This window comes from Pundamilia nyererei, unplaced genomic scaffold (genome assembly GCF_000239375.1).
Source record: "Pundamilia nyererei isolate P.nyererei 1_Seehausen unplaced genomic scaffold, PunNye1.0 scaffold00044, whole genome shotgun sequence".
Lineage (NCBI taxonomy): Eukaryota > Metazoa > Chordata > Actinopteri > Cichliformes > Cichlidae > Pundamilia > Pundamilia nyererei.
The window spans coordinates 1,995,614-2,008,798 of record NW_005187445.1 but is presented as its reverse complement, the minus strand read 5'-3'; the positions used below and the strand labels follow the sequence as shown (position 1 = coordinate 2,008,798).

At 40.6% G+C, this 13,185-nt stretch overlaps 1 protein-coding gene across 4 annotated transcripts in view; it reads left to right on the top strand.

Moving 5' to 3' along the window:
* The first annotated feature begins 4,117 nt into the window (after positions 1 to 4,117).
* The window catches only part of ppp1r12b (protein phosphatase 1, regulatory subunit 12B), a 13,887-nt gene continuing 4,819 nt past the window's right edge, over positions 4,118 to 13,185 (top strand). The window contains exons 1-6 of one of the 4 annotated variants that reach the window (XM_013910506.1): positions 4,118 to 4,914; positions 9,797 to 9,813; positions 9,926 to 10,055; positions 11,519 to 11,623; positions 11,782 to 11,832; positions 11,970 to 12,020. In XM_013910506.1, coding sequence (XP_013765960.1) covers positions 4,813 to 4,914; positions 9,797 to 9,813; positions 9,926 to 10,055; positions 11,519 to 11,623; positions 11,782 to 11,832; positions 11,970 to 12,020 — 456 coding nt within the window. In that variant the 5' untranslated portion in view covers positions 4,118 to 4,812. The remainder of the gene's footprint in view (positions 4,915 to 9,796; positions 9,814 to 9,925; positions 10,056 to 11,518; positions 11,624 to 11,781; positions 11,833 to 11,969; positions 12,021 to 13,185) is intronic. The other 3 variants (XM_005731724.2, XM_005731723.2, XM_005731722.2) reach the window with 3 other exon arrangements.

Below are 13,185 nucleotides of genomic sequence, written 5' to 3'. Positions count from 1 at the left end.
TTAACACAGGTACTGAAATGGTTGACACACGTTTAGATTTTGAAAGATTTAACAAACTGTTCATACATGTGAAGCTGTGTGAATATCCTGCAGGGTATGACTCCGACTGACCTGAAAGAGGCTCAGAAGATCAGCAGCCTGGAAGATGGAAAAAATGAGGATAGCAGCAGACTGGAGGACAGGTCCTGTCTGCGGATGAGCTTAACAGATGATAGAAGAGTTCAGCCTGGCGTTACAGAGTACACAGAAACAACTGATGTCAGTCTAAACTGGAGCCAAATGGACGAGGTTACAAGACAGAATTATTCAGAAATCGTTTTCTGCCTCAGATGTGGCTGATTTGAAGCTTTAGGTGAAATTTATGATTTATCTCTGTATTCTTCTTTATTTTACTCCAAATGTGCAGGAGGGTAACTTTGAAACCAGATTAGAAAGCCTGCCTGACCTTCCGCACCGGCCTTACTGCAACAGCTCCTTCAGAGGTAAGAAAAACATCCAGATTTCTTTTGATTGTCGTGTTCTGTTGTGCTTCATGATCCATATGTTTTGTTCTGGGTTCCATAAAATATAATACAACAACATCAACAACAACAACAAAAAATGTGCTAGCAGGTCACTATGATCCAGACTGTTAGTCCACCTAATGATTTCTGGACAGTTTTGATATTCAGGACTGTTCTTTCAATGTCATTTCAAACATCTTAACAAAAACTCTTGTTTTTTGTTTTTAAGTAAAAATAAGTAAAAATGTACTTTGTAGGTAGTGAAGTATGTGATAAAAGTTACCCTGTAACTATTATCTGTTTAATCAGGCCTCCAGTTGACATTCTTTTGTTATTTATGTTGTTATGGCCTGTATTTATATAGCGCTTTACTAGTCCCTAAGGACCCCAAAGCGTCATTCCAGTCATTCACCCATTCACACACACATTCACACATTCACACACTGGTGATGGCAAGCTACATTGTAGCCACAGCCACCTTGGAAGTTTTTGAGCTCTGAGAGCTCTGAGAGCTCAGGCTCACGAAGACCTCAATCTGAACATTAGCCTTCAGTTTGTTAATCATACAGCACGTCTTTATTTTCCATTATTAGTATTGATCTAGTATAATAATAAAAACACACACTTCCTTTATATGTCCAGTTGGCGAGAGATGGTGGAGAGATGAAAATCAGAACATTGCAGATTCAGCACAGCTGACTCAACAAAGACGGCCCTGCTTTGACACTGAAGGCTCAGACTACATTGCAAAGGTAGGTGGAAAACATCTAGCCACTTTAATTGTAATAACACACACACACACACACACACACACACACACACACACACACACACACACACACACACACACACACACACACCAAGAGACGAATGATGGTTTCACAAAACATTTTAACCATCTACCACTAGATGGAGTCAAAGGATAATCTAATCTATTTTTCATCCATAGCTTGTTCCAGAGGAGGCCAGTATTTACAAAGCTTTCCTGTGTGATACATTAAAATTTCTTTGGAATGATTTTAAACTTAAAAATGTGATAATCAGTTCTCATGCTTCACAAAATCAAAGTGGTTCTCTTTTTTGGTATTCATGACAATGTATTAAATGCATCACCACTCTAATTTAAATATTGTGTGCAAGTCAATATCTGTTGGCGCCGTTGTTTCATGTTCATATTCTGTTCCTCCCTGACCTGAAAGCTGAGTGTGCTTCAAAGGCAGCTGCGCTCTGATCTCTGATGCAATATTTTAAGAACTACTGCAATCACAAATGTCGAGCATGTGTTCACAGAGTACCGTAACTAGAAGTGCTGGATAATATCTCACAGAAAGATAGTCTGGATAGCCAGCCCCCCACTCTCTTTAAGTCATTTTGATTCTTCACATCACATGGCTGAGGTGTCTCAGCATTCCATACCATATTGGGCAAAACTGAGATGGTCTCTGTTTAATCTTACCCTTGGATTCAGAGTGATTGGCTTTGCTTTCTCCTTTAAATTCTTAACTATTACTGTTCTCCCTCCACCTTCATGCTATCAGTGAAACACCCCTGACAAAAGCACTGACAAATTTAATCACTAATTACTCCTACTGGGTAAAATCTGTCAATTCACTTATTAAGTTTCACTTTAGATAATCTAGCCATCTGAGAAATGGAAGCAAAGGGGACACATAGATGACAAGGCTTTGACTTATACAAGACGGTATCCTGATAATAGATGATTATGAATGTCCTAGGTGTAATACAGTATGAATGGAAAGTGGTGTCCATATGAGCTGACTCCAGGTCAGAGATTTGGCTGTAACCCTGTGCTGGAATCTGAAACAGAGATCTGTCAGTAATACGAGAGTATCTCAGCAGGTACTATATCTGTCTGTGATAATCATACAGAGCAGTGAGGTTTTACCAGAAGCTAGACAGGCTGCCCATCAATAGAGTCGACCTCTGCGTGACTCCATGATTATCGGAACAGATTTTCCGCAGTTCTTTTTATGATTTTTTCCAACAACCGACAAAAAGACAGGTGCAGAGTGAGACAACATAGAGATTCTGGTACTTAAGGGTGACAAGCAGAGATAGCAAGAATGCCGCTTCAAACATACCTCTTTTTATCCTGGAATACATTATGAAATTTGATCTGAGTGGTAGTCCAAACTTAACTTCCACATTTCTGCTATCACTCAGGGGATCTTTGGTAGCCACTTATTTTCTGCTTTACTAAAATGCATGAGCATAGCATCCCATATGGAATATCCTAAAGCTAAGGGTGAGGATCAGACAGAAGGGACTCCAGCTGGGCTAGATTCTCAACACAACTATCCAAAACCAGTGCCAGTGTAGTTTAATGTCTTATTTCCAGAGGGTCTCCAAGTTAGAATGTTTAATGTAAACATACTGCTAGACTACTCTAACTAATACCTAATTCCAATATCAGTTTTGTTAGAACTTACAATCCATGGTATTTGTCCTTAAAATTCAAGCACTGTAAAAGTTAGAGATGCAGGCAATGGTACTTGGGTTGGGAAATTAAGACCTGTTAGATTTCTAGTCTGGGTGACTTTCCAGCCTTAAACCAAAAGCCACAACACATCAGCTTCTCCGCTTCTCTTTGATTCTCCCCTGTGTCCTTGCTCAGTTTCTCGCAGTCCTATCTTGCCTTCTATCTATTTGCCCTGAGCAAGGATGGGGGAGTATAGAGAACCGTGAGGCGCTTGCGTACCTCACTATAAAAGGAAGACAGCAATGAGCCAGCTTGAGCTGACTATGAAATTAAGGGGTTACTGCTGGGTTGTTTAAAGGAACAGTTTGACATTTTGAGAAATACTCGTGTTCATTTTGTTGCCAAGAATTAGGTGAGAAGATTGATACCACCTGTATGGTCAACATGAAGTCAGAGCCAGCGCTGGATTACCTTAGCTTAGCAGGGAAAAGCAGGGAAAACTGTTTGGTTCTGTCCCCGCTGAGCCTCATTAGTTAAAAAATAAATTTTGTTTGTTTAACAACCAGAGAGAAAAGAGATTAACAAAATAAGATGTAACATGTTAATTAGAGAGTTTGAGAGATGCTGGGAGGCAGGTTTAGAATCTTTGAACAGAGCCAGTCGAACAGTTTTTCTCTTATTCGAGTGTTTTTGCTATGCCAAGTTAACAAGCTGCTGGCTGTAGCTTCACACAAGTCTGAGAATTCAGTTAGTCTTTTCAAATAACTTCTGACAAGAAAGCCAAAATGTATATTTCCCCAAAAATGTCCAACTATTCTTTAATAAAATGTTGACTTTTTATAAACCTGTCTATCAATAGGCAGGTTTATAAAACTAAAACTAAAATCAATGCGGCTGTGGGCAAAATGAAACAAGATTTCAGTTTCAGGAAGAGGAGATGTGTCACAAGTGCTCTGTGTTAACACTGCGTAGCACTAATACTGGCAACGTCCCCTCTCCATCACACTGTAGGGCGCACAGAGTTACTTGACACTTTACAGTTGTTGATGGCTCCTCAGGTGATACTGCGTGTTGACCTACCAGGACACAAATTGTTTCAGCCCCCTCCTGACTCTGGCTTTGTGCTCCACCTCCTCTTATCCCTCTTCACATCGGTGGACAATTTTTAGCCCTCAGTGCCGAGTCTGTCCATAGCAGAGCCTCTGGCAGGCTGCCACAGAAAGCTGCCAAAGCTGAAGAGAGCCGGGAGAAGCAGGGGGCTGGGGGTTGGGGAAGCAGAGGGACCGAGAGGGTGACCAAATAGTGAAAGGAGCAGAAGAGAGAGAGCAGGAGAGGGAGGGAGATGGCAGAGAGTGTATAACTTTGGGGAACTCAGGAAGAGGCAGCAAAGGGAACAAACTTTTTCTCTCTTGTCTTGTTTTGGACTTTTGTGCATTTCATAGCGGACTTCAGTGCTGACAGAGCAGAACAAGGGATACTCATTCGTTTGCTTTCTTCATTGAATTGCTCTTTTTCTTTAGATCTCCAGAGATTATTTTGTTTTGTGGTTCTTTTTAAAATTTTTATCTGCTTGTTGTTTAACTGCCTGAGATTTGAAGAAGGCGTGACCGCACATTTGAAATCCTTCCAGATTTAGCAGCAACTGTGTCCACTTCTGGGACATTTGTGGCTGCACTGAAACACCAAACAGACATATAAACACACACACACACACCTGTTGTTGCTGAGGATTCCCCAGGAGCACGGTCATGGACATCTGTGTCCCTGTTGCTTGAGGGAATCTGTGCGTGTGTGCAGCTGTTATCTGGTGGTGGCCTCGGTGAATGTTACAGTAGAAGCTGATCTGCCTGTCCGGGGTAGAGGAGGGAGATGTCATCCTACTACCCACGCACCAAGGACCTGACTCGCACCAGGAAGTCACTGACAGAATCGCCACCATCGTCTCCGTCCCCTACAGAAAAAAACTACAGAGTAAGCTTTATTTCTAGAGCGGTGCACCTTTGCAGGAAAAACTGAATGTGATACTTTTTTGTGATATTGTAGCAATTTTTGGTAATTTATTCCAGTGGCTTTAAATAACTTTAATATCACGACTCTTAGTTTATCTTACTCTTTATTTATCTGTAAAGGGACTTTATAGTATGACCCCTCTGTAAAGTCAAAGAAAGAATAGTATTTTCTGTAGATGTTGATGACTAATCCTTAGACCAGGCTGATTTGTTGATTCATCTAAGACAACTGGACGCATCATTAAGCAGCTTTTTAAGAGTTTGGACAACTAGGTAAAGAATTTGTCAGTTAATTTATTAGATTTTTTTTACTTTGAACAATAGATATATATAGATATATATTATAGCAGTATATATGTTTGGACATCTGCTGTTGGGATACTAACAGTTAAACAAAAAACATCATTATATGATCAACAGGCTAATAGTTCATTTACTAATGTGTATTTGCCTAACTCTTCAGACACTTATCACAGCTTATTTGCTGGCTTGTGAAAGCGAGGCAAGTATTTGCTCTGAAGTGCTGAGAGTCTGACCACATTTTCTGGAAAAGACTTTTGGATTGAAGCATTCCTTCTGTAATTTCCTGTTATTTTTTTTCTGCCTAAGTGGCTTATTCTCACGGGCGTAGTTTGACTGTTTATGTCAGTGCATCAGACTGAGCTGAACTCTGTGTGACAGGCACATTTAAAGGGAAAGAAAGAAAAGAGGGGGGGGGGGGGGGGGGAAACCAAACACAATGGGATCCTGTCTGTTTGGAAGCACGTACAGTAATGTCACGCAACACTACAGACACACTCATTATTATTGCACTGTTGCCAGCAGCGAATGCCTCTGGTGGATGTTTGGATTCTTTTGCTCGCATTTCAACAAGTGTCACTCTCTCTCTGCCGGGGAAACTCTGGCTTTAATTTTCCATGAAGCCAGCCCAATCTGAATTGGCAGTGTGTTCCTGGGAGAGAAAAAGCCGTGGAGTCAGGTTGATGCAATAATTGTACCAATGTAATATGTGTTACAGCTGTGTGCAGCAGGAAGTCAAAGTCAACAGGAACACATTTGCATTATTGGCAGACACTCAACATTTGGCAGATGTTCACAGTGGTGAAATGTAAGTAAGCACATTAAGCCACGTGCTGTACAGAAGGAAGAATTTAGGATAGCTGAGATAGTCAGATCAGATAGTTTCTGCTACTTCTGCTTCATTATGTTTCTGGAAATATGTGCTCTCCATTCCCCCGCATTCAGAAATCATAGCCCATTAGGTTTATTTCAAATTAAAACATGCTTGAATATGCAAACAAGTAATTGCACTAGATCCAAAACACTTTTCCTGTAAAAATCTCTGCAGGTCCACAGAAAGATAAAACAATTACCTGATGTTCCACGAAAAGCAAAGACTCAAATTAGTCCCCCCATTAATAATTTCACACATTTGCTTTATCGTGTGATGCTATTATGTGAAGAGATAGGCCACTTGGGTAGTGGCACTAAATGTAATCGTAATACATATGAATTAATGCATCGATAGTAACACATGTCGTAATAGGCAGTAATGTTTCCAAGTACTGTTATTCAAGAAAAAGAACCCATTTCCTCATTTGATTTGGTCATTTTGAAAACAAGGAAGATACTCTTGGTTGCCTGGAGCTCTGAGATGTTGTGTAAAGAGTTAACACTGTAGAGAAGTAGGGAAAGGTGAGTGAATGCGGAAGATTTTTTTATGAGTTTATGTGTGTGTAGTGTCATTTGCACTGGTGTAGCTCAGATTTTCCTACTGTAGTCAACTAGCCTGCTCTGAAGGAGTGATGCTGTGGCAGAAAGTGGAAAGGAAGAGAAGGCAGTGAGAAGGAGTGTGAAGAGTCTGCTAATTATGATTGTCTTGGCTGACGTTAGCATTATCATTTATACGCTCTAGCAGTGAGCTCATGCAGGTGGCTTGCGTGTGTATACTTCTGATGATGTTGATCCAGGCAAGCTAATAAAACTGGAAACAGTTCTGTTTACTGGGTGCCCATGGTAAAGCCAACACTGTTTCTGAGGCTGTTTTCACCAGTCTGACACACTGTTGTTCATCTCCTCCTCCTTCTTCTGCTCTGCCCTGCTAAGTTACATGTGGCACTTCTTCCTCCCTCAATTTTTCCTAACAAGGCAATCAGATTGGTGCAGCTGCCATCACAAGTAGAATTCAAACTATGGCTCATTTTCTGGCTTCGGTTCAATGCGGATGTTATGCGTTTATTGGTCGTATAAGGACTTGCTCATTTTTTCCCCAAAATCTGGCAGTGTAATCCCCACAGGGCCCACTCAAGGTTTAAAGTATTAAGTTTAAAAAAAGCCTAATTTCCCCAATTTCCTAATCCTTTAGTGTGAAATAAGTTTGCGTACAGTTTGGTTCATATCTCCAAAAGCAGGCTTCATGAAAATGCATTCTTACAACCCGCTGCTTAATGAATGATTACACAATCTGATTGAGGAATCTCCTTGCTATTGCACAAAGAGATCAGAGTGAGTGAGAGCTCTTCTTCACTCCATCCTTAGCCCTTTTTCATCTGAGGTCAGGGAGGTCTGTTTTTTCCTGGATAGCTCAGCTGAAGCACATGACCACATAAGGACAGGCAGCAGTGGCTCAGTTATGTAAACACTTGCTGAGGAACAGCTCCTACGATGCTGTGTAAAATCTCCTCTTAACTCACTAAATCTGAATGCAGGAATACCCACTGCTTTTAACATATACTGTTTTTCTAAATCATTCTTTTAACATCTGCTTCTTGTCTCAAACAGCTTAGACCACCACACTTGATGTTTATTGCCAAACATTTCTAAACACAGGTGTTTAAAGATTTCTTTGCCTGGCTGGAGATCAACTCCAAATCTATGAATTTAGGGAAGTTTTACGAGACTGCAGCAGAGATCACGGATCAAGCTGGTCTCACATCATGGCAGCCTCTCTCACTATATTACTTGTTGTTTCCAGTCTGATATGAACAGTGAAAAAAATTTCACATTTATCGGCTGAAGGCAGCAAGTGTTTGTTTAGTTCAGTTTTGTTTAGGGCTCTCTGCAGTCATTTGACAAACTAAGTATGGAGATTAAATATGGGGTGAAATTCCTGGACAGGCCAGTGCAATGCAAGGCTCAGTCAGTATGATAGCTGGTACTGACTATTTGAAAACAACTGCAGACGTATGGGTTTTGTTTTAAGGGTTTCTAGGAGAAAGCTCGTTCTTTCAAAAAAAGAACATGGCAGCATCCAAATGTGAGGCTTTCTGTCTGACGGCTACAGCTTGGCCCAAACTGGGTCATACAACAGGTCAATGATCCCACACATGCCAACGAATCTGAAACAGAAGCACAGAATCAAGGCGTTTCAATGGCACCGTCACAATCCAGACCTCAAACTGATTGACACGACGCAATGGGACCTTAAAAGTGTTTTGCATAAACAGGTACCGTCCAGCTTCAGTGATCTGAAGCAACGGTGCAAAGAAGACTGGACAAGAACTCCTGCACAAAAATGTGAGAGACTAATAAACTCATACAGAAAACAGTTAGTTCAAGTTACAGCTGCTAAAGGTGATTCTACAAGCTACTGGATCATGAGGCGTACTTAGAACTGCATAGTGTCCCATAGTGTAAACGTTCTTTTTCACATGACTGTGAAGTAATGCAGGAAGGCAGTCAATAGCCATAAAAAATAGGTCCCGCAAAAGGGTCATCTCTGAGGTAACGTAATTTCTGAAAACAGAAACCAAATACAGCCAAAGAACTGTATGTATGCGCAACTCCTCATGTCGCACAGTGCCCAGGCTGCTTGGTGAAGTGGAAACAAACACAGAATGTGATCACAACAGGCAACTTGGCAGCCACTTAGACTGGGCTAGTCATAGCAGGGACCTGCCAGGACAGTTTGATATCAGACTGTTGTCTGAGGTCAGATGGCAGCCTGTCATGCAAGGAATACTTGACTTCTGATGTCATTATGTCATATTTGTGCTGCAGGCATGCTCATTGCAGCAGCGTATTTCAAAAGATTAAACAGGCTCACCGGGGAGGTTTGACCTCTGCGAACCCTGTCAGAGCAGTGTTGGGGAGAATTGTGTCCTACTTCTACATGCACTTCTTCCATCTGGGCCCAAAGGCGTCCGAACATAGTTTATAGTTTATTTATTTATATAGCACATTTAATTACAACAGGAGCGTTGACCAAAGTGCTGTACAAGAATACAACATACCTAATAAAATAACCTGATGTATAGGGGTAAATTATTCCACAGCTTAGGCGCTACGACTGCAAATGCCCAATCGCCTCTATGAACCAGCCTCGACCTTGGTATGGCTAAAAGCAAAAGATCACTTGATCTAAGAGATCTAAAGGGGGTATAAGTCTGCAAGAGGTCAGAGAAATACCCGGGAGCCTGTCCATTCAGGGCTTTGCAAGTCAACAATAAAATTTTAAAATGAATTCTGAAGTGGACAGGAAGCCAATGAAGAGAGGCAAGCACCGGGGAAATGTGTTCACATCTTTTAGTACGTGTCAGAAGACGAGCTGCAGCATTCTGGACCAACTGCAGCCTTGCCAGGCAGGTCTGGCTAACTCCAGCATATAAGGAGTTACAATAGTCCAGCTGGGATGTAATAAAAGCATGAGCCGCATGTTGTGATAATTCAACTGGAAGTTTTGTTTTTGTTCTCTGCTGTCTCAAAATGGAAAATATTTCTCAGCCAAGCCTTTGTTTGGTGATATCAAATGAACAGGACTCGATCTAACCGTGACAGAATATTTTCACAGTGTGATGTTTCCATGCTGCTAGTCAAACTAACATGCCTTATTCCTTGTTTTTCAGCATGACAGAGTGTCAAGGTAAGATTTGGGCTTTTTTTCTTCTGTATTACAGAACTGTAACAGGTAAGAGGAAAAAAACACTGTAAATAAAGCTGCCTTGCAGACTGGCTAAGAGCTGTGTTGCCTCTAGATTTGATTCCATTGGAGAGAGTGCTACAGACAAGTCACTGGGCCGCACCAGCTCATACACACGCAGAGAGGCAAGGCTGGCTGCACTGAATAAACAGGAACAAGACTCCACTGCCAAAGACTATAAGAAGGTAGTAACTCTTTCCTCGGTTTCAAAAACACATTTTAATGTTACTGATTCAAAGCTGCAGTCCTGGATACAATTTGCCTTTATATTTATGCACATTGTATCTATTTGTCCCAGTAATGTAACCGGGCTTTCATGGGATGGGAGTGTCAGAAAGGAACTTCTGACCTGTAATTGTATTTTGCTATTGTAATATTCCCTATTCAAGTATTTGCAGAAATGAAGGTATGTCTTACTGAGATTGCATCAAACCAGTATATGGAACTATGAACCTGCAATGCCACTATACAGTAAGAGTGGCAATACTGTTGACTTCATGTTGTCATGGCGGGGATTGATGTTGTATTTGTGGAGTGGACCCAAAAACAGACACAGGAGAAATGAGCTGATGATCAAACAAAAAGCGAGCCCTTATGCGGCTGATACAAAAAACTGAAAAACAAGGCGAGGCGAAAGTAAGCTGAAACCTAAACTGGGGCAAAACTAAACTGTGAAAACAATGACGAGAGACAAGAACATGAAACTAAACAGGAACATGTGACAACGTAACTATGAAATAAACCAAACAGGAGCATGAACACGGACTTGAACAGAGGGAGGCAAAAACTCTGTGACTTGACGTGACCTGACATGAAGACAGACAGATGAACCAACAAAGAACAGAGGGAGACAGAGGACTTAAATACACAGGAGGGTAATGAGGGAAGTGGAAACACCTGAGGAGACACAGCTGACAAAAATGATCATGACGCCACAGGGGAAAGTAAAACTAAACACACTGAACATGGAAACACCAGAGCTTTCAAAATAAAACAGGAAACATGGAGAGACATGAAGATGTAAGGTTTTTGAAGAAGCTAACCGTTCTATATGTACTTTTACTACATTCACTTAAATAGATGTTGACAGGTGATGCTAACCCTAACCATAAACATACCCGAACATTATTATTTTTAAGACCGACAGAGACAGAGACCCCTTTTCCCCCTCCTTGAAATTCGGAGACCATGCCCAAGTCGAAAGTGGCTCCATAGTCTACTGGTTTACACATTTACTGGGAGGAGGCACAAATTCCTTTGGGGTTGCATCAGGAAGGGCATTACAGTTAGTTTACAGTTGTGATAAGCGTTCATCACCATCATCCTTTTAGGTTAAACATAATCAGATATCAACAAAAAATGCACACTCAGTTTGGTCCCGTCACAGTCAGAAACAAAAGAAGTAACGTTGTGTTAGGTTTGGGGTTTTTTGAAAAAGCTTTTGCTATTGTGAAAGAAAAAACTGTATTTATGTAAATATAACCGATGATCTTACATATTGTTTGAGTTGTGTGGTTCAACTTAAACTGTCTGTTGTTACTCCTTTTATGCTTTGTATCTTCATTAATATTTTGGTTATCAAAATTCAAATACTAAGAATTTCTATAACAAATCCATTCCTATATTTGTCCTTTTCTTAACATTTTAGATGTATGCAGAAGCTTTGCATGAAAATGCAAAACTCAAGTCCAGGTTGCAGGAGAGCAAACAAGAGCTAGCCAAGATACGTTCCCAACTGGAGAAAGTCACTCAGGTACCTTTGGCCCATTCTACAGAAAACTCACATTCATCCCTTCACTTCCTGTGTGCTTGAAGAAAGATTTGACTTTTTACTTCTTCAGTGAAGTCATGATTGAAATTTAAACCAGTTCTTCTAATAAATTTCTCCCAATAACATTACCCCTGTTTTAGAGACACGACACAATATCTGAAAGATCTTCAGCACTTGAATCAGAAAAAAGGGTAAGTGTCTTAACAACCTTCTCCTTGATAATGCTACATATATTTGCATTCTTTCCAATCAGTTTCCTTGTCTACTTCAAATTATAGTCTCATTTTTCCAGTAGAACTTACTTCAGTTTTTTTTTCTTTATTTACAGGAAAAACAAACCCTTGAGAAAAGAGTGTCAGACATGGAGGAGGAATTAAAGGTCAGTCCATGCAAAACAGTGTGTACTCACTTAAATGGCATCTATTTTGTCTCAGACACAAGTTGTGCTTAATTTGTCTCATTGATGTTTTCTCCCCAAAAAACATTATAATACTGATAGTCCTTGCCGGTACCTCCAGCCAAGCCCCTTTCACTCATTCTAAATCAAGCACACCTAAAGTATTTTTACAGAGCAGAACACACATATCGCTCACTGCAGAGTTGTGGTTAGCCAGGTGGGTTTGGAGTCAAGGAGAGAGAAGGTTAGTGCTTCAGGCTCATTACCCACAGTGTTCTGCTGGGCCACTTCCTGCCAGGCTAAGGAGGAGCCTGTGCTGCTGCTCCCCTGCTCCACTTATCCCACTGTTGGGGTGAACATTGTGACCTAGTTCCAGCTGAATACCAAACCCTATCCAAGAGCAAAAGACCTGCTTTTGTGAGACATTCCTGTGTTGCTCTGTGTGTATTCTGCCTCACAAAGAAACATAGGGCACAACTACAAAGAGATGTCAGGCCTGAGTAAAAATGGTCTGCAATTTACGTGGAAGCAATTACAAACTACACGATAAGATTATAATTTGATTACTCGAGAGAACCAACCAGCATAAAATAAACTGTGGAAAAAACTACACAAAACTAGTTAAAGTAAAATGTCAATAAAAACACTCTGCAATGATTTGCAAATCTTGTGAGCCTGTATTTTATTCACAATTGAACAAAGAAAAGATTTCCTATTTCATTAAAAATATTAGCTCGTTTTGAATTTAATGGCAGGAACACATCTCAAGACAATCTGAATGGAGCCAACAAAAGGCTGGAAAATTGAGTGATATTAAAATGAAACAGCTGGTGGAACAATTTGCAAACTAATTAGGTGACAGGTCAGTAACATGATTGTGTAAAAACGAGCATTTTAGAGCGGCAGACGTTCTCAGACGATGGCATTGGTTTACCAACCTGTGTCTGCAAATTGTGTGATTTCAGGTTAATGTTTCTCGACGTTAAAATTACAAAGACTATGAATATCTCACTATCTAAAGTACATAATATCATCAAAAGATTCAGAGAATTTAGAGAAATGTCTTCAATTACTGTCTGTGAACACAGCATGCCATGACTGGAAATGGAATTGGCAGTTTGCACATAGGGAAAGGCATCATCACTGC